The sequence below is a fragment of the Chiloscyllium punctatum genome, chromosome 8, assembly GCF_047496795.1.
Source record: "Chiloscyllium punctatum isolate Juve2018m chromosome 8, sChiPun1.3, whole genome shotgun sequence".
Classification (NCBI taxonomy): Eukaryota; Metazoa; Chordata; class Chondrichthyes; order Orectolobiformes; family Hemiscylliidae; genus Chiloscyllium; species Chiloscyllium punctatum.
In genome coordinates, this window is record NC_092746.1 from 65,108,667 (window position 1) to 65,131,480 (window position 22,814).

Sequence of the window (22,814 nt, forward strand, 5' to 3'; positions counted from 1 at the left end):
TACATGAAAGGATCTTTGTCTGATTGGCAGGGTGAGTGAAATCCTGCAGGGGTCTGTTCTGAGGACTGAAATTTTTAGAATTTAGATCCATGACTTAGATGAGGGGAGTGAAGACATGGTAGCTGGATTAGCAGGTGACACCAAGTTAAGCAAAAATGAATTTTGCAAAGAAACTATTAGGAGAATAACTGGGTAAAAATCTGGCTGGTGATGTAAATTTTGTGAAAATGAGAAGCTATTCACTTTTGGCAGCAAGAAGAAGAAAAAAAAATCAAATGGAGAACAACTATGGAACTATGCTGTACAAGGTGCAGAGGGATTTATTTGCTTTGGCGTAGGATTTACAAAAAAATAGTATCCTTGTACAACAAGTAATCAAGGTGGCTAATGACATGCTCTCCTGCATTTTGACAGGAAATTATTATGAAAATAAGGAGGTTATGATAAGCTGGGGTCAATTCCACCAGAATTTAGAAGAGTGAGAGTGAGTCAACTGAAGTGGATAAGATCTTGGATGGTCATGAGAAACTGAACATGGAAAGGATGTTTCTTGTGGATCAGTCCAGAACTAGAGGGCACTATTTCAAAACTACAGCTCGGACTTTTAGGATAGAGATAAGGAGAATTGTTTCTGTCAGAGGGTTGAAAGACTTTTCATCTCTGCCTCAAAAGGTGTGGACGTAGGGTCATGGAATATTTTAACAGCAGAGGGAGATTCTCATTAGTTAAGTGTTATTGATCCATATATTATTACTGAACAAGTCAAATCCCACACTGAAATCTGACTTGATAGATTTTTAAAAAAATAATAAAATAATTTTTCACCGAAACACAATCACATAATGCTATAGATCTAGTTTTAACATTAAACAGATTGTTAGAATGCAAAAGAAATTGAGAGAAATAGAATAAATCTTAGGGGTAGATAATAATTTGGAATGTGAAACATCAACACATTTTAGCCATGATCTTAGTGAATGGCAGAGCTGGCACAATGAACCAAATGGTTCTACTTCTGCTCACATTTTTCATATTCTTAAGATCCTTCTGTAATGGAGAATTCGGCAGTCTGTCTCCATTCAAATAATGACCTGCTTTCCTATTTTTCTTGGCAAAGTGGACAACTTCACATTTTCCACATTATACTCCAAACATCAAACATTTCCCCATTCATTTAATCAATTTATAGTTCTTTGCAGCCTCTTTGCATTGTCCTTGAAATTTGCTTTCCTACTTATCTTTGTCTGATGAATAAAGGTGGCTCTAACAGTGGGTTCCAGCATTAATCATAAACAGTTGAGATCCCAGCAGCAATCCCTTTAGCATTCCACTAGTTTCAATTTGTCAACCTGAAAATGATCCAATTTATTCCAATTTTTATAAAGGTTGATGTATTATACTTGACACCAGGACCTCTTATCTTCTGCCGCTGTTTGAGGCACCTTATCAAATGCCTTTTGGAAATTCAAATATACATCTACGGGTTCCCTCTTATCCACTCTGTCTGTTACATCCTCAAGGAAAGCTAATAAATTGGCCTGATATAATTTCCTTTTCACAAAACCATGTTAACTCTGCCTGATTGCATTATATGTTCTAAATGTGCTGCTACTACCACCTTAATAATCGATCCTAATATTTTCCCAATGCCAGATGTTTTGACTGACTGACCTATAATTTTGTGCTTTCCATCTTCCTCCTCCTTGAATAGTGGTTGTTATTTGTGGCTTTCCAATCTGCTGGGATCTTGCCAGAATCTATGGAAATGTGGAAGATTATAACAAATACATTCACTATCTCTGCAACTACTTCCTTTAATACACTTGGATGCAGGTTATTAGAACTAGGGTATTTCTCAACCTTCTCGCAGTAGTTTTCCTAGTCTTTGAAAAAATCTCTATTGATCATAACAGTTTTCTGCTCTCCTCACCCTTTTGCATCTCTGCTTTTCAACTACTTTTAGGATACTTGTTGTGAAGACAGACATAAAATACTTGTCCAAAGTCTCTGCCATTTATTGCTTCCCAGCATTCCCTGTTATTATTATTTCCATTTATTTACTTCAGGCAACCTTTATCATTTAGTTTTATATTTCTTGCTATTTTCTCTCTTTCTCCAAATTCAACCCTTATTCTTAAAATTATCCTTGATTCTCCTGTCTGAGTCTATAAAAAAAGGGCAATACTGGCAAACTCTTAAGGTAGCTGTTATAATAACATGACTGAAATTAGCTAGAACCTTCGGACTTCTTGCAAATCAAAGCCAGTGACTTCATTAATACCTCCTTTAACACAGGGAAACTAGGCTTACTACCTATTGTGACTGTAAGCTGCCTAAAGATATCCAACTCCCATGAATACCAAAGACACAAAGGAATTGCAAATTACTACTCTCTGATACAAAAATCATATTATTATTCTAATGAACTACTGAGATGGACCATCAGCACCTCTTTACCGCACAGTGGCCATTTTGATGGGGTGATCAAAGGAACCAGTTTCTCCAAATGGCTTAGCAGAAAGCACTGTCATTGATTTTGAACTGCTCAAGTATATGTTTTAATTTTTGACCTCACCTGTCATTTTAATACCACAAGGAAAGCAGTTCCAAGCCTCAGAAGCTACAGGTTTTACATGTATCTCTGACTCAAAAGCTTCATCGCTGGAAAGAATCTCAGATTTTGCAGGCCAAACTAGACAAATTCACAATTCTCAGTGAATACTGCTTGCACCTTTGACTACCTTTCACCTTCATCCCAACTCCCAGGGCAGGAATTTGTACATTGGCTAACTCACTGGATTCTACCAAAAAACACCCAAAGAACTGTGGATACTGGAAATCAGAAGCAAAAACAAAAAAAACTCAGCAGGTTTGGCAGCATCTGAAGAGTCACTGGACCCAAAAGGTTAACTCCGCTTTTTCTTCATAGATGTTGCCAGACCTACTAAGTTTTCCCCACAATTTCTGTTTTTGCATTAATTCTAAGCTATTTAAACTAATATCAGCATTTTAAATAAAGAAATACCAATCTGATTTTTTTTTAAAAACTCCCAATTTTAACTTCACTATTTGGCTTTTTTCTTGCTATCTTGCAACTCTCAGAAGATTTTGCCATCAATTTATTTTTAAGTTTGAAACTAAAACCAGGGTTCAGCCTTTTTCTGAAAGAGCAGGGACAAAAAGGAGAAAGAGCAAGTCAACGATATCACACTGACCTAAAAGGGTGTAAAGTTAATTTGACTTCACTCCTAATACCTCCTTCATCCATGACAGTCTGGGGATATTTCCTTCTGCAAATTAGGCAAATTTTCCTTTTTGACAGTGGCTTTTGCTGACCTGACTGCAATCTGCGAGCAAGAGGCTTTTTCTTCAACTTGCAAATGCAGGTGTGCCAGCTGCATAAACAGCACACACAACCCCCACAGAACTGCAATACCAGAAGAACACAAAGGTCTGAGTTGCAGGTAATTATCTAAACCCTTTTGTGTGTATTCCTGGAAAAGGACGGGAGATGGGGGTTCTAATTATAATTGAGCTGCTGCCAAGGGCTTGGATGCAGTTAAAGCTGGCAATAAGTGGCTGATTGGTGTCTTAACTAGTGACCAGGTTTTGATGACAAACACCTTCTCCATGCCAACAGCTGAAAGACTGGTTCCAATCACTGATGCCCATATTCTGTAGGCAGAACCATCTTGCCCTTCCTAATATATTTCCAAATCAGGATGGTGAGTGCCTTGAAGGTGAACACATATATGCTGGTTTTCCCACATATCTGCACTTGTCCTTCCAGGTGGAAGTGATATTGGGCTTGGAAGATGCTGTCTAAGAAATGTTGGTGAATTTCAACACTGCATCTTACAAATGACATCTTGTTGCTGCTGCTGAGCATCAGTGTGGAGGGAATAGATGTTTGTGGATACGGTGCCAATCAAGCAGCTGTTTTGTCCTGGATGGTGTCAAGCTGCTCGAGTGTTGTTGGACCTGCACTCAATCAGCCAAGTGAGGAGTATTCTATCACACTCTTGAAACGTACCTTGCAAATGGTGTACGGGCTTTAGGGAGTCAGGAGACAAGTTACCAGCTGGAGGATTCATAGCATCTGACCCCCTCTTGTAGCCGCACATAAAAATATATTATAGAAAATAATAGAATATATTATTGAATATATATTATAGAATATATTATATATTATAGAATATATATATTACATCTAACTCGACTAGTTCAGTTTTTGGTCAATGGTAACCCTTAGGATGTTGACAGTGGGAGATTCATTGATGGTAACAACATTGAATGTTAAGAGATAATGGTTTGATTCCTTCTTATTGGAAATACTGATTGCCTAGCATTTGTGAAGCATGAATGTTATTTGTCACATTTCAGCCCAAGTTTTGCTGCATTAGGTCAGGGACTGCCTCAGGTTATAAGGAGTGGCGAGTGGTGCTGAACATGGTGTGCAATCATCAGCAAGCATCCCCCTTTCTGACAGAGGGAAGGTTGTCAATGAAGCAGTTGAAGATGGTTGGATCTAGGTCACAACCCTGAGGAGCTCCTGTAGAGATGCCCTGGAGCTGAGATGACTGATCTCCAACAACCTGAACCATCTTCATTGGGGCCAGTATGACTCCAGCCAATGGAGAGCCAACTCCTGATTCCTATCTGGAGAAGGAGCGAGGATCTGAAAGCTTGTGTTTTCAAATAAACCTGTTGGACGATAACCTGGTGGCATGAGATTTTTGACTTTGTCCAATGCAGTGCAACAAAGGCACCTCCACATCAGTCATAAAATCATTAAGACTAGATGCGATGGTACTGCAGAGCTTAGATCTGATCTATTGATTATGGAATCATTTGGGCTTATGCTGCTCACATGCAAATTAGTCCTGATTTTTAGCTACACGAGATTGCCACCACATTTCTAGGAGTGCTGCTCCTAGTATGTCCTCCTGCATCCTTTAGTGAACTCAGGTGGATGGTAACGGTAGAATGAGTGTAATGTTTGCCTTGAGGTTGCCAATTATGTTACAGAAACCATACTTCTGCTGCTGATAGACCACAGCTCATCATGGGTGCCCTGTCTTGAGTTGCTAGTTACTTAGCGTGGTGATAACGCCATACAATACAAAGCAAGATATTCTCAATGCATAGGGGGGGGAACTTTGACTCCACATAAATTCTGTGGAGGGCATTCTTACTGATACCACCATGGACAGTTTCATCAGTGGCTGGCAGATTTGCAAGGATGAAGTATATTTTTCCCTCTTACACTTGCTACTGACCCAATCTAGCACCGACATCCTTTAGGACCAGCTTTATTAGCAGTGGTGCTGCTGGGTAACCAAGGATGGTGACTGAAATCTTCCAGAATAAATTCTCTACCCTTGCTACCATCAGTGCTTTCTCCAAGTGGTATTCAACATACAGATGCAAAGGAAGAATGGTACATGGTAGTCAGTCGGAGATTTCTTTGCCCATGTCTGACCTTCTACCATGAGATTTCATGATGTCTGGAGTCAATATTGACGGCTCTCAGGGAAACTCCATCCTGACCTCCTGACCGTACACCACTGTACCACAACTTCTACTGGGCCTGTCCTGCCAGTGGGGAACTGAAGTTACTCAGGGGGGTAATGGTGCCTGGTACATTCGGTGCAAGGTATGATTCCGTGAGTGTGACTATGTCAGGCTGTTCCTTAACTAGACTATGAGACAGTTCTGAAAATATTGAAACGAGCCCCAGATGTTTGTAAGGAGGACATTGTAGGGTTAACATGGGTGTTTTTGCCTTTGCCATTTTCTGTGCCTTAGTTGATACTAAGTGCTCAACTCTGGCTTTTTTTTGACATTTGCTAGTAATTGTTATAACAGAGTGACTCTTTTAACAATCTTAATGGGCAATTAACAGTCAATCACATTGCTGCAGATCTGGAGTTATATGGAGGTCATACCAGGCAAGGTTGGCAGATTCCCTTTCCAAAAGGGCATTAGTGACCAGATTTTTTTTTCTGATAATGACTATGAAAGCCACCATCCATTATCAGACTCTTAATTCCAGATTTTCAATGAATTCAAATTCCATGAAGCCAGGTCTCCAGAACATTACCAAGCTTTCTGCCTAGTGATAATACCACTGGACCATTGCCCCTCCTTGAATTCCATGTTCTTTGTTGCAGATGTGATAGCTGTGGATCTCACAGGCATTTAATAGCTCCCATCTGATAGAGGTCTTCCAATCTTATTATAGGAGCAAAAGTAGGTTATTCAGCTCAGCGAATCTGCTCTTTCATTTCATGAGTTTATGGTTGATTCAATAATGCTTAACTCCACTTACCCGCCTTTTCCCTATAACCCTGGATTTCCTTACTGATTAAAAATCCATCTGTCACAGTCTTAACAACTCAGACTCAACAGTCTCTGTGGTAATTCCACAGATTCACTGTCCTCACAGATTAAGTGCTTCCTAATTTCTGTTTTAAATGTGCATCCACTAATTCTGAGATTATGACCTCTGCTCTTTGCATTCCTAGAATGGGAAACAACCTTTCTGCATCTATTCTGTCAAATCCCTTAGAAAGTTTGTATTTTTCAAAAAGGTTACCTTTCATCCTAAAATTCCGATGAGTACAGGCCCAACCTTCTGTTCACATAGAACAGTTTCTTCATACCGATCAGCCTGGTGAACCTTCTCCAGTGCCACTATATCTTTCATGAACTAGGGAGCCCAAAACTATTCACAGTACTCCAGCTATGATCTAACTACTGCCCTGTAGTTTTCGAAAAACCTCCTACTTTTATATTCCATTCCGTTTGAAATAAAGGCCAACATTCCATCTGTCTTCTCTGTTTGCCTGAATTTGGATGTTAGATTTTTGTGATTCATGCACGATGATGCCCAGATCGTTCTGTGCTGCAGCTTTGTCTTCCTAGTGACTAAAACTATTCCATTCTTCACAAGCTTAATTGAAGTCTGCATTTTGTACTAACCAGTTTGATTTTCACGTATTTCAACAATTAGCCATTATTCTACTTGACTGATGTTTGAGCCATCTCAAATTAGTTTATTTTCCTTAAGTCCTCCATGGTGTACTGGTTAATACCACATGTGGTCTAGGGAGAGCTAGACAACTGAATACAAAACTGACTTGATGGTAGGAGACAGCCGGTACTGGTAGAGGATTGCCTTTCAGACTGGAGGTCTGTGACCAGCAGTGTGCCACAAGGATCAGTGCTGGATCCACTGCTTTTCATCATTTATATAAGTGACATGGATGTGAATGTAGGAGGCATGGTTAATAAGTCTGCAGATGATACCAAAATAGTAGTGTAGTGGACAGTGAAGAAAATGACCTCAAAGTACAAAGGGACCTTGATCAGATGAGTCAATGGGTTGAGCAGTGGCAGAGCAAATTTAAATAAGCTTGAGGTGTTGCATTTTGGTAAGACAAAGCAGGGCAGGACTTATACAGTTAACGGTGGGACCCGATGGAATGTTATTGAACAAAGAGACTTAGGGGTGCAGGTGCACAGTTCCTTGAAAGTGGAGTCGCAGATAGAAAGGGTGATGAAGGCTGCATTTGGCACGTTTGCCTTCATTGATCAAAACATTGAGTATAGGAGATAAATCCCCAGGTGTACCCTAGAACTCTGTAGGAAGCTAGGGAAGATATTGCTGGGCCCCTTGCTGAGATACTTATGTCAGCGATAGTCACAGGTGTGGTGTCATAAGACTGGAGGTTGGCTAACATGGTGCCATTAATAAGGAAAGATGGTAAGGAAAAGCCAGGGAACTACAGACTAGTGAGCCTGACATCGATGGTGGGCAAGTTGTTGGAGGGAATCCTGAGGGACAGGATTTACATGTATTTGGAAAGGCAAGGACTGATTAGGAATAGTCAACATGGCCTTATGTGTAGGAAATCATGTCTCATGAACTTGATTGAGTTTTTTTAAGGAGGAGCGAAGAGGATTACTGAGGGCAGAGTGGTAGATGTGATCTAGATGGACTTCAGTAAGGCAATCGACAAGGTTCCTCGTGGTAGACTGGTCGGCAAAGTTAGATCTCATGGAATACAGGGAGAGCTAGCCATGTGGATACAGAACTGGCTTGAAAGTAGAAGGCAGAGTGCCTTTCAGACTGGAGACCTGTGACCAGTGGTGTGTATTAAGGACTGGTGGTGGGTCCACTGATTTTCGTCATTTATATAAATGATTTGGATGTGAACACAGGAGACATAATTAGTAAGGTTGGTGATGACACCAAAATTGAAGATGCAGTGGACAGCGAAGAAGGTTACCTCAGAGTACAACGGGATCTTGATCAGATGGGTTAATGGACTGAGGACTGCCAGATGCAGTTTAATTTTGATAAATGTGGGGTGCAACATTTTGGAAAGGCAAATCTGGAGTATCGGAGGCTGAGGGGTCACCTGATAGACGTTTATAAAATCATGAGGTGCATGGATAAGATAAATAGACAAGGTCTTTTCCCTGGGTGGGGGAGTCCAGAACTAGAGGGCAAAGGTTGAGGGCAAGAGGGGAAAGATATAAAAAGGATCTAAGAGGCAATCTTTTCACACAGAGAATGGTGCGTGTGTGGAATGAGCTGCCAGAGAAATTGGTGGAGGCTGGTGCAATTGAAGCACTAAAGGGCATCTGGATGGGTATAAGAATAGGAAGGGTTTGGAAAGATATGAGCCAAGTACTGGCAAATGGGACTAGATTAGGTTAGGATATCTGGTCGGCATGGATGAGTTGTACTGAAAGGCCTGTTTCCGCGCTGTACATCTCAATGACTCTATGTCATGTTATGGCTGTACAGGTATTGCAGAGGCCATTTTTAAAATAAGAAAAAAAGATTTATAAGGATGTTACTGGGCATGGAGTGTGTAAGCTATAGGGAGAGGCTGAATAGGCTGGGGCTTTTTTCCCTGAAGCATCAAAGACTGACGGGTGACCTTAAAGAGGTTTATAAAGTCATGAGGGGCATGGATAACGTGAATAGCCAAGGTCTTTTTCCAAGGGTGGGGGAGTCAAAACCTAGAGGCACAGGTTTAAGGTGAGCGGAGAAAGATTTAAAAAGGACCTGAGGGGTAGCTTTTTGACGCAGAGGGTGGTGTGTGTATGGAACGAGCTGGCAGAGGAAGTGGTGGAGGTGAGCACAATTACAACATTTAAAAGGCATATGAATGGGTAAGTGCTTAAAGGGATATGTGTCAAATACTGGCAAATGGAACTACGTCAGATTGCGATGTCTGGTTAGTGTGGACGATTTGCTCTACTGAACAGTATTCCCCTATTGCGGGCAGCAAATCTGTAAATGGTTAAAAGACAACCACAACAACTCTCATTGCGTTTTGTTTCATGATATTCTTGTTATTCAGTCTGTTCCATCCTCTAGGATTGCAGATGTGGGAGATCAAAGCCGTGAGTGTGGTGCTGGAAAAGCACATCAGGTCAGGCAGCATCTGTGGAGCAGGAGAATCAACGTTTCGGGCATAAGACCTTAATAAGGAATTTCATCCTCTCACCTATCCCAGTCTTAATTACTCAACATAAAACTCATCACGTTTTCAACTACCTCAGCTCCAGAGAAGAATTATTAGGCTTGCTTTTCCTTCACTTTGTTTCGACTTCAGGTTTCCAGAAATGGCAGAATTTCACTTTTAGTTAGTGCTAATCGTTGCAACATTAACAGACGTAAAATGTGTTGTGTTCAAAAACATGTATTAAGTTACTAATTAAAGAATACTTACGTAAAATAAGTGGGATATCCTGCATTCACAAACCAGCAGTACTTTTTGGCTGTTGCACTCTGAAAAAATTTTCAAAAGTTATGTTGGACAATGCAAAGTAGAATTTCTGAGTAATTAATCATAGAAGTACATTAATTTAATCATCAATACTTAGACTAAAGCACAAAAATGCTTTTTTCCCTGAGCAAGTTAAAAGGTCTGCGTTTCAAATTAGTACAGATTATTTACATTTCGCTACCATTTTATTTTAAACTTTTTCACAGAGCATCACTTGGAAATCTAATGGATCTTTGGAAACCACATGTAGTTGGACTCCTTCACCTTGTGGATGTAGGATGTTACTTTTCCCTTATATTGCCTCCACCAGGACCAGCAGTGACATGTCCAAAAACAAATGCGATCTCTCACTCAATACCTGAGCCATCCTTAAAATATGCAATTCACATGCTCAGTGGAAGTGGGTGAGTTAAGTCCAGCAGCAGGTCCATAAAAATTGTATCAACACAATGTTCAAGGGCTAAAACTGCAGGTGTCTGCTTTAGAATGGTAAATAGTAATTAAGACCAAAATTGCACACTAACACCTGACTTTCAAACAGGCACGTGCTTTTTCTACACAAAAATCATTTCACAAGTTTTTACCTGGTTAAAAGTCACCCAACATCAGGTTATAGTCCAACAGGTTTATTTGGAAGCACTGGCTTTCAGAGCGTTGCTGCTTCATCAGATGGTTGACAACCACCTGATAATGCAGCAGTGCTCAGAGAGCTAGCGCTGCCAAATAAACCTGTTAGACTATAACCTGATGTTGTGTGATTTTTAACTTTGTACACCCCACTTCAATACTAGCACCTCCAAATCATGTTTTTATCTGTGCAGCAAAATCACCACAACCCTCACCCCCCACCACACTTCTTGATTAAGCTGACCACATTTAAAATTTTAAATTAGAATTTCAAGTTTCACTTAATGTGGCGTAAAGAAAACCACCTTTTTCTGTGTTCTATTGCCCTTATCATTTTCAAATTACGGTTCAACTTACTTACCAACAATTAGGCAAGAGTTGTTGGGATCATGAGACAGCATAGACTGAAACTAGTAAGAGACAGGACAGAGAGCAGGAGTGAGTGAATAGGGTAGGACTGAAGCTGAGAAGGCAATTCACCCTGAACATTAGACCCTATTGTTTTTTCATCAGTAAAACTTGACAGTGCCTAATATGTTAAAGTATGTACCTCATTTGAAAGATATAGATCGCTTGTAAATTAATTTTAATTCCCCATATAGTATTTTGGGACACCAACAGTTTTAGCAATAATGAAAACATAAGAGAAAATCAATTACAGAGTCTTTCACAATGACTTAAAAACTTTCAGCCAAACCTCCACTCAAGTGGGATATGATGAGCAGCACAGCAGGAAGGATTAGAAAGAGTATAAAACAAATTATGAAAACAAAATTTTCCTATTACTTTTTAAGTAGTTTTCAAACCAAGAATGTGCTGCTGTGCATGCTAAGCAACTAATAATGCCTTTCTGCTTGCACATGTTCTTGACGAGCTGAATTCAGAATGTATCTTCCAAGGTTTGCTATTTAAGTTATCACTGGCATTAATCCAAAGTCCAATTTATACCTTGGACTTTGACTGCCTATCCTCAGGCAATTTTACAAGCAGCAAATTAATTTTGTTTTTTTAAACTTCAGCAACAGACTATGAAAACAATAAGATTAGCTGTGATTTACCAAAACAATAACAGCTGCTCAGACTCATATATTTACTTGCATTGTGCAGTTAACTCTAATTTCTGCTGTAGTCACAAAACCACACTCCTCAATCTTTTCTGCACATATATCAGTTGGCTTTACAATAGTGTGTTCATTCACTTTACTCATACTTCAGAAAATTATTACAACTTATGTGCTTTTTCCAGTTTGTTAACAGCTCCTGCCTGATGCAAGGCAGTCTTATTTATTTCAAAGCTGAGTTGATGACCTCAGGTAATAGTCAGGTAATACTGATTCACCACTCAAAAAGCACTGCTTTGAGGGGAAAGGGTGTGGTGTCCTTTTCATGCCTTGGCTTAGAATGGTTAAAACCTTTTGCACAATGGCCAACATGTAATCCTAGAACTGTGCTATTCATTGTCAGATTTTCTCCCTTTCTCTGACAGGCACTGATCCATGTTGGAATCCAGTACTTCCATATTATACATTATGTGGAAGTTTGTGGGGAGCAATCAGATCTACCATTAACTGCATTCATTTAAAGGAATTATGGATAAGAGTTGATGAGCTGGAGTCCGAGGTAGACACATGCAGGCCTCAAGGAAAAGAAAGAGTAATTGGACTTAGGTCCCAAACACTCCAAGTACGGAGGTTTTGTTGCCTATGTGGATAAGAATAACAAATGCAGAATGAAGGGCAAGATACCGTTACCCTCAAGTGTAACAAATGCCGCCACAGCAGATGGTACAATTTGAATTCAATAAAAATCTGGAATTAAGAGTTTAATGATGAGCATGAATCCATTGCCAATTGTCGGAAAATCCCATCTGGTTCACTCACCAAACTGCATCCTTCCCCTTCATCTGGCTTACATATAATTCCAGACCCAAAGTGGTATGGTTGACTCTTAACTGTCCCAAGGGCAATTAAGGGTAGGCAATAAATGCTGGCCTAGCCAGTACCATCCTCCATCCCATGAATGAATAAAGAAAACCTGATACCAGTTTTCAAAAGGATCATTTAGCAGGGTCCTAGTAGATTATGTAAGGACCCCAATCTAAAACCACAAATGTGAATCAAATCTTTTAATTACATTGTTATGTTTTAACCAGCCTTCCTGAAACAGTAAGTTTAGGGAACAATAATGGAAAATGCAGTAGTAAAGAAAGTGCAATTTTTCACAGGATATGGTTTACCGAAAGAAACAGAGTCAGATCATGGTTCAAATTTCATGTTGAAAATATTCAAAGAAATTATGACACAAGGTTCACTGGAAAGATTACATTAAAACTGTAAATCCCTTGATGACAGCTTATTGTCAAGGATGCCATAATGATTACAGTAAAGAAGTTCCCGCTATTGTTTGCAAGTAGGGACATTCCAATTACGTCCACTGCACTCAGGCCTTCTGAACCTATATAAGCATGAAGCAAGGGATTCATTTAAATTTATTAAAGAAAAATTGATAAATCAGAGACTGCACTTCAAAGATGCTCAGACAATTAAAACTAAAGCAAATAGAAAGGCCAAAGTTCAAATTGTTGATGTTAGAGACAAGTTAATATTGTTATCAATCTGTGGGGAACCATTAAATGCAAGGCTCACTGAACTTTATCAAATCAAATATAAACTAAATGAAGTAAATTATGCAATTTGTGCTCGAGACAGGAGAAGGAATCAATAACTCTGTTGTGCTAAAGAGGCATTATGACAGAAACAATGGTCAGAAGAAAAGTGTGTTTTTGGTAAATGATTGAAATAGGGAGTGACCAAAAAACATCAGAACAATTGGAGAATTAATCAGAAATTGAAAACTGTTGATCCTCCAATCAGTGTAGATAATAGAGGTATTCATAAGGTTAGATAGCATCATATTCAATGTGACTTAAAAAGGCTATTTCAAAAATCACAAATCAATTTGCGTGAATAGGCAAAGAAAAACAAAAATGGACCTGTATCCTATTTCACTTTGGGTTGGAGGGGAACTGCATTGATAGAACTGGACAAGTATGATTTATCACCAAAATCAGCATCCAAAAGATACTGGCAAGTTCAAAGAAATATCAGCTTTTGTAACACGGATGAATGTCAATGCAAAGTCATACTTTTTGGCGTGAAAAATACTCAGCAAGTATGGCATCATCTGAGGAGAGAAAGCAGAATTAACATTTTGGGTCCAGTGATTCTATCAGAACTGACTATGGCTGAGAAAAGGTTGGTACAGTATATATGTGGTATACATAACAAAATTGAAGGACAATGTAAAACGCATAGCTCATTTAGACAACTTGCTTATGTTTAGCAAATCTGTGAAGAACATTTACACTTGACTGAACTGTTTAATTGACAAAGAAGAATCTTCGTTAAAAATCAGATAAAGAGCAAATTTGCCAAAGCAAAAGTGACTTATTTGAGCTACCACTGGGACAAGACCAAGTCGTACCTAAATAATTGAAAGAAAGGCTTTTATGAATATCCCTATGCCTCAGATAAAACGTGAAATTTTGCTATATTTGGCATGATTGGAATGAAATTCTTATAAAATCCAATCTTCAGCACTGCCCTGGCTCCTTCAATTGATTGTTAAACTAAAAGCAGAACATAGAACTGGATGCAAAAATGTCCGAGTGCCCATGAACATTTGAAAGCTGTGCTGACAAGTCCATTGGTTTTAATTATGAGAATCCATTCAAACTGACTGTTGATGTCAACAACAGTGCCATTCAGTAACGAACTGAAGATCAAATGATCTTGTCAGTTATTTTTCAAAGAAACTGACTACATGTCAAAAGTAGTATTTGAAGATGGAAAAGTAACATTGAGTCTTGTGTTAGCTCAACATTAATTTGAAATATCAACAATATGAAAGAAACTGTTATTTATAAAGATCACAATCTTTTGACATTTTTTGTACTATTTCAGACTTTAGTGGCCCTTAACCCTGCAACCATACAATTTGAAAATTATTCATGTGCCTGGAAAGCAAAATACTATAGCAAAACTTTTTCAAAAGCACAGGCGAAGGAAACCTAGTGCTATGATGCAAAACATAGTTCAGATGAAACTTAGTTCAGGTACACAATCCTTTATCTGAAATCCTTGGGGCCAGTTGTTTTTTGAATGTCTAAATTTTTTGGATTTCAGAATAAATTACATTTTCACAGTGAAATTAAAAAAACATTTACTGAACAGTAGATCCACATGTGACTAGTACCAACGCTGAGACACAATTGATGCCTACCAGTGCTGGGCCACGCCACTACGTCACATCTGAGTGACATGGGTTGAGTGCATGCGGAGTTGGTCACCTGTTGCACGCCAAAAACCTTGTTATGCAGAGAAAAAACTTCATGAAAGACACTTCGGATTTCAGAGCTTTTTGGATTTTGGAATTGTGGAACAAGGATTGTGTACCTGTACTGCTATGTTTGTAACATTGAAATATTAAGCATTGAGCTGCATATATATTTGCAAGTGATTAATTTAGAGGGTACAGAATTTCGCTCTTTTGGGAGCTGGTATAGACAAAATGGGTCGAATGGCTTCCTTCTTCACTATAAAATTCTATGATTCTATCATTTTTGATGGGTAGTGAAAAGGCCTCTTGAAGATTCATTTTATTATTCTTGCGGGTGGTGAGAATGTGTTGAAAGGTGTCTGCAATTTATACATATGGTTTCTTTTAAGAGGAGCTTGGATTTCAGACTAATGGCAATTGGTGATGGTCTATTTTTGTGAAGGGTTTTAAAAATGAACTATGATACTAGAACTATGATTTCAAACCATTATGCCTCTTGCAGCATCAACTGAAGTTTGTTTACATTGAGGGCTTATGAAAGGAGTGACAAAACACCAAAAGATATTAGCTTGCTTTTGAATAATCAAGGTTGATTTTAACTGAAGGGATAATTTAGGAAGTTAGGCATAAATTTAAAAACGAGATCCTCAAGGGTGGTAATATCTGGATTACTCCCGGTGCTATGAGCTAGTGAGTGTAGGAATTGGAAGATAGAACAAATGAATATGTGGCTAAGGAGCTGGCGCAGAGAAGAGGGTTCATATTTTTGGATCATTGGAATCTCTTCTGGGGTAGAAGTGACTTGGAGAAGAAAGATGGATTGCACCTGAATCGGATGGGGATTAATATAGTGGCAGGAAGATTTGTTAGTGATGCTCAAGAGGATTGAAAATACTAAAGTGGGGTCTGGGAGGGGGTGGGGGCAGAAAGGAGACAGACAGGAACAAAGTAGGACAGATAAATTAAACTGCATTTATTTCAATGCAAGAGGTCAAACAGGGAAGCCAGGGCATGGTTAGGAACATGGGACTAGTATATCAAAGCAATTACAGTGACATGGCTCAGGGATGGACAGGACTGGCAGTTAATGTTCCAAGATACAAATGCTTTTGGAAAGGTAGAAGGGGGGGGGGGGGCATCAGAGGATGGGGAGTGGCATTTTTGATGAGAGATAACATTACAGTTATACTGAGGGAGGATATTCTCAGAAATACATTCAGGGAGGTTATTTGAGTGGAGCTGAGAAATAAGAAAGGGATGATCACATTATTGGAATTGTACTATAGACCCCATAATAGTCAGTGGGAAATTGAGAAACAAATTTGTAAGATCTCAGTTATCTGTAAGAATAATAGTGTGGTTATGGTAGGGGATTTTAACTTTCCAGACACAGACTGGGACTGCCAGAGTGTTCAGAGTTTAGATCAAGAGGAATTTGTTAAGTGCGTACAAGAAAAGTTTCTGATTCAGTATGTGGATGTACCTACTTGAGAAGGTGCAAAGCTTTACCTACTCTTAGGAAATAAAGCATGGCAAGTGACTGAGATTGGAGTGGGGGAGAACTTTGGGACCAGCTACTATTTTAAAACTAATAGAATTATGGTCATGGAAAAGCATAGACCGGATCTAAAAGTTAAAGATCGAAATTGAATGAAGACCAACTGTGATGGTATTAGGCAAGAACTTTCAAAAGTTGATGGGGTGTGGGGGCGGAAGGTTAATGGATGTTTGCAGGTAAGGGACAGCTGGAAAAGGGGAAGCCTTCAAAAATGAGATAACCAGGTCCACAGACAGTATAATCCTGTTAGGCTGAAAGGCAAGGCTGGTAGGTGTAGTGAATGCTGGATGACAAGAGACAATGAGGTTTTGGTCAAGAAAACAAAGGTAGCATATGTTAGATACACACATCAGAGATTGGGTGAATCTTTAGAAAAGTATAAAGGCAAGGGGAGTATACTTAAGATGGAAGTCAGGAGGGCAAAAAGGGGACAGGAGATAGCTTTGGCAAATAGGGTTAAGGACAATCCAAAGGTATTTTATAAATACATTAAGTACAAAAGGGTAACGAGGGAGAGAATAGGGCTCTTCAAAGATCAGCAAGCCAGCCTATGTGAGGAACTGCAGGAGATGGGGGAGTATTTTGTATTTGTGTTTACTGTGGAAAAGGATATGGAAGATATAGAATGTGGAGAATTAGATGGTGACATCTTGAAAAATTTCCATATTACAGAGGTGGTGGTGCTGGATTCTAAAAATGCATAAAAGTGGATAACTCCCCAGGACCTGATCAGGTGTACCCTAGGACTCCATGGAAAGCTAGGGAAGTGATCGCTGGCCCCCTTGCTGAGATATTTATATCATCACTACTCACAGGTGATGTGCCAGAAGACTTGAGGCTAGCTAATGTGGTGCCACTATTTAAGAAAGGTGGTAAGGAAAAGCCAGGGAACTATAGACCATTGAGCCTGACATTGACATTGCGTGAGTCTTTGGAGGGAATCTTGAGGGTCAGGATTAAAATGCATTTGGAAAGACAAGGACTGATCAAGGATAGTCAACATGGTGTTGTGCATGGGAAATCATGTCTCACAAACTTGACTGAATCTTTTGAAGAAATAACTAAGGATTGATGAGGGCAGAGCGGTGGACGTGATCTATATGGACTTCAACAAGGTGTTCGACAAGGTTCCTCATGGTAGACTGGTTCGCAAAGTTAGTTCTCATGGAATACAGGAAGAACTAGTCATTTGTATACAGAACTAGCTTGAAGGTAGAAGATAGAGGGTGGTGGTGGTGGACAGTTGCCTTTCAGACTGGAGACCTGTGACCAGTGGCGTGCCACAAGGATCAGTGCTGGGTCCACTCCTTATTGGCATTTATATAAATGATTTGGATATGATCATAGGAGGTTAGGTTAGTAAGTTTGCAGGTGACACCAAAACTGGCAGTGTAGCGGACAGTGAAGGTTACCTCAGAGTGCAACAGAATCTTGATCAGATGGGCCAATGGCTGAGGAGTGGCAGAGGAGTTGGATTTAGATAAATGTGAAATGCTGCATTTTGGAAAGGCAAATCAAGGCAGGAATTATACACTTAATGATAAGGTCCTGGGGAATGTTGATGAACAAACAGTGCAGGTTCACAGTTCTTTGCAAGTAGAGTCACAGGTAGATAGGATAATGAAGAATAGTGGTTAGAGCGCTGAATGTAGATGCTGGGAGGTCATGTTGCGACTGTAGAGGACATTGGTTCAGCCAGTTTTGGAATACTGTGTGCAATTCTGGTCTCTCTCCTATCGAAAGGATGGTGTGAAACTTGAAAGGGTTCAGAAAAGATCTACAAGGACGTTGACAGGGTTGGAGGATTTTAGCTATAGGGAGAGACTGAATAGACTGGTGCGGTTTTCCCTGGACCGTCAGAGGCTGAGGGGTGACCTTATAGAGGTTTACAAAATCATGAGGGGCATGCATAGGTTAAAAAGACAAGGTCTTTTCCTTAGGGTGGGGGAGTCCAGAATTAGAGAGCATAGGTTTAAGGTACAATACAATAATTAATTGTAAATCCTTTTCTTTCTTGAATTTGAATACAAATTATAACAAATCAAAAAAAGTCCATTGCATTGATGTGTCCAGAAACTACAAATGTACAGTTTATAAACAAAAACAGAAATTGCTGGAAAAACTCAGCAGGACTGGCAGTATCTGTGGAGAGAAAGCAGAACTAATGTTTCGGGTCCAGTGACCCTTCAGAACAGGTTACCGGACCTGAATGTTATTGTCCAAAATATTTATTCTTTTGAGACCAATTAATTCATTGATATCTAGCAGAGGTGAATTATCTGTTGTGCTGTGGATTTGATAGCTTTCAACAGAGAAGAATGCGGCTCTAAAGGGACATTTCCTCACAACTGGCATACAAATGTAGATCTCCACGTAAAGCAATAATTATTTTGTAATCACAGGTGCTACATGCCGTCAATTTAGGTTGATAACAATGCACATAGTTGACCTTGATGACATTGTATGTTAGCATTCGATTCCATAAAGGGAAATAATTCAGGTCTCACCCATTATCCAATTTAAAACTCCCTGAGCCAAACAGAGGAACAAATCAGATTGTATGCAAGGAGGGAAAATTGGATGCACGGTCAACATTGCTACAGTATTATACATTCTGTCTTGTGTCTGACTTCTATCAAAGTGTTTCAAGTACATTTAACAACATATTATTCAGTAACCAGCTTTATGTGTGAAAGTCACATGATATAGAAATACCACAAAGATCATTCTGGCCACACACCATCTTATTATCGCGGTGATTAGTCTCTCAAAATATTTTATAACAAATCGACAATGTGCAAGTGAGATATAGTGATATATTGGTTATAATAGGTGCTTAAACTGAGAACACACTGAAGATTAAAGACATTGAGAAGGTTCTACTGTAATGGACTAGAAACTAAAGGTTACACATTAAAAATGTTATAAATTACTTTATAAGACCCTGAAAAATAAGGGTAATTTCCTTATCTTGAGTAAATTTAGTCCAAAGCAATGTCCTTCACCATGATAATAACATTTTTGCCATGTATTTGTTAACGATCGGTGTCAATGTTCATTTTCTTCTTCACTCCAGCCCAAATCAAGCAGATGGATTTACTTGAAAAAAAGTCACAGTTGATAAAACATTTTTCAGACACTCCATCCAGTAGTCCTATCATGAATTGTAGAAGCGAGTTTTGAGAGAAGCGAGTTTTGTGGCTCATGTTGAGGTTCTGAATGAAGGTTTGCTTGCTGAGCTGTAAGATTCATTTCCAGACGTTTCATCACCCTACTAAGTAACATCTTCAGTGTGTTTCCAGGCAAAGCACTGTTGATAATTCCTGGTTTCTATTTATATGTTTGGGTTTCTTTGGATTGGTGATGTCTTTTCCGGTGGTGACATCATTTCCCATGGTGATGTCATTTCCTGTTCTTTTTCTCAGGGGTGGTAGATGGGGTCTATTTCGATGTATTTGTTGATAGAGTTCCAGTTGGAATGCCATGCTTTCAAAATCCAATCAAATTCAAATTTAGTACAGTAGCGCCTCAACTTATGAACTTAATCTGTTCCGGGACCCGGTTCGCAAAACGAAAAGTTCGCGAACAGAATCAATTTTTCCCATTGTTCGGATACCGTAAGAATGCTTGGACGGCTGTTCACAGCGCACGCGCCAAAGAAGAACTGAATGAGATCACGCGGGGCATGAGAGCTTTTGCATTCAACAAGCGCGTAGCAAAGCAGAACAATGAAACCACGTGGTCGCACATGGGCTTTTTGCATTCATACCTTTGTTCGTACCTTGAATTTCGTACGTACGTTGAAGCAAAACTTTACATACAAATTGGTTTACGAACAGGATTGTACGTGAACGGGATCGTTCGTATGTCGAGGCGCTACTGTATTTTGACAACATCAAAACCAATGAAATGATCCGATATTCTGGGGTATAAACTGGACATTTTGAACAGTTAGGGGGAGAACTGCCAAGGACACCAACAAATATAGACTGCTAGCTGAAGAGCTCTCTGAAACGTACCTGTCTATAAGAAGTTGTGCAACAAAACATCAAAACCGACCTCGAGACAAATCTACGGAGGAAAATTTACAAAGGAGAATTGACAAAGCTGACTGGTTTTTAAAAAAATTGAACCAGTATTGTAGAGTGGGAGGTAAATGATGGATTTAAGAGAAAGGAGTTGTAAATAGCTGTTGTTTTAATGTTCTCTGTTGGACTTAAAGAATAAACTTGTTAACTTTTATTTTAAATAGTGACCTCTGGGATAGTTCTTTGCCTCTTGAAATTTAACAGATTACAGCGCGAGGTGAGCTACTTTCTGTGTTGGGTTTAAATTAGCAGAAGGGTTTACCCCATGTTATAACTGTATATTTTATATTAGATATATAGTAACAAGACTGACAAAGTTTAAAATAAAATTTGCACTTCAAATTTAAAAACTGAAAAGGATAACAAGTTTCACATAATGAAGCAGTCTTCAAAGGGAGACTATACCTGAGTAAGATAGAGGCTGAATGAGTACACCTGGAAATTTCATTCAAAGTGGGAATGCAACTGGGAAAACTTCTCAAAGTTCAATATTTTAAAAAGAGTCAGATCAGACCTAGCAAATAAAATAACCTAAACAGGCAGTTGCTGGTAGTGGCAGTTACCTGAAATCCCATTCCTGAATAGGTATTGATCACTGCACAAGGAAGCTCTGCTAGTCGATGATAATAACAGTTTGAGAAAGAAAAGGAATCTTAAAACACACGATTAGTAAAGCAGCACGACCAGTGTGAAGGAAAGTTTACCTGAGCGGGCAGGCGCCGAGTTGCCACATCTTGGAATTTGGTCCCAACTGAGAACTTTCTGCATTGGGAAAGAGGCGTTTTAAGTAAAATCTATTTTTCTTTTAATTCATTCATGAGAAGCATTTATTGTCCAACCCTAATAGCCAAGAGGGCAGTTAAGAGTTAACCACATTGCCATGGGTCTGGCGTCACATGTCGGCCAGACCAGATAAGGATGGCAGTTTCCTTCCTATTAGTAAACCAGATGGGTTTTTCCAACAATCAAAAGACTTAGGGTCATCCTTTTAAATTCCAGATGTTTTTTTGAGTTCAAATTCCACAAGCTGTCTAAGGCAGGATTCAAACCCATGTCCCCAGAACATTATCTGGGTCTCTGAATTAACAATCCAGCGATAAGATCACTAGGCCATTGCCTCCCCTATTGCAATAAGTCTGCTTAGTGGGAATTTTGGTAAATGGTGGGAAGGTGATTGTATTTTAAACTACTTTTGTTCTCAGCATCCAGCATTTAATTTACAATTTTGTGCTGGAGGAGGAGGTAAACCAGTAATTTGTATTATTAGAAACTTGAATTATTATCACTATTGAAAGTTTTGTACTATCAGTACTGTAAAGTTGACAGTGCTAAAATGTATTGAGAAGTGTAAGCTGCTTTAATTTTAAATGAGATTGCAAATGCCAATTTAATTAATTAACATATTAGAGATGACAGTACAGGTGATGTTCAGCAATTGCAAAATGAGAGCGCTTCTAGATCTGGATGTGATCCACAAAAAAAAACATATCTGCAGTGAGTGCTGCGGCTTCAATTACTTTAGCTCAGAGTCAGACCACAAGAAATAGGAACAATATCTACTCCAAAACCCTTCAGCCCATCCCCTGCTCCGGGGAGATTGAGCTGCAGATCAGGAAGGGGAAATTTAGCTGGACACTTTATACCAGGAGGTGGTAACACCCCTCAGAATTGGGTTCTTTGATTTCGTCAATGGCCATAGACCAGCACGGTGTGGCTGCAAGGAAGGTAGGTAGGTAAGGGGCATAGAAAATAAGAGCCTCAGCCTTTGCAATTGTACAACAGGTTTCGAGGTTTTCTTAGCATTCTTAGACAAGATTGAAGGCTGCAGTTGGTTAAGGAAACTGGTTATGGCACCATTGCAGAGGACAGCATTCAAGAGAAGGGAGCAAGAAGGAACGTAGGGATAGTAAGAGACAGGGTCACGGAGAGGAGTGATGTTGTTTTCTACAGGAGGGAATGTGACTCCAGACAGCTATATTATCTAACCAGTACAGGGTTTGTGATATCTATTCTGGACTGGAGATAAAATTACAGTGGAGAGGATAGACAATGTGTGATCCATGTCAGTACCAGTCATCTAGGCAGAACAAGGAAAGAGATTCTGCTGACAGAGTATGACAAATTAGGTACTTAAATAAAAACAACAGAACCTCAAAAGGCAGTCATTTTTGCCTGAGCATGTGCAAATTGGCATAAAGATGAATATGATAGAGAAGTAAATGAAGGACTCAATTCTGGTGTTAGAGAACAGACCTCTGGTGTGTTGGGCACTAAATCCAGTATAGTAGAAAAAGTAGGATCTGTAAGGTGGTAGCCAACACTTGAACCATGCTGGGACTGGTTTTCTCACAAGCTGCATAACTAGGCAAGTACAGGGGTGAGGAAAGATAGTTC

At 39.4% G+C, this 22,814-nt stretch overlaps 1 protein-coding gene across 1 annotated transcript in view; it reads right to left on the minus strand.

Moving 5' to 3' along the window:
• Window positions 1–22,814, minus strand: part of vopp1b (VOPP1 WW domain binding protein b) — a 68,057-nt gene that overhangs the window by 24,848 nt on the left and 20,395 nt on the right. The window contains exon 2 of the mRNA XM_072575670.1: window positions 9,753–9,811. Coding sequence (XP_072431771.1) covers window positions 9,753–9,811 — 59 coding nt within the window. The remainder of the gene's footprint in view (window positions 1–9,752; window positions 9,812–22,814) is intronic.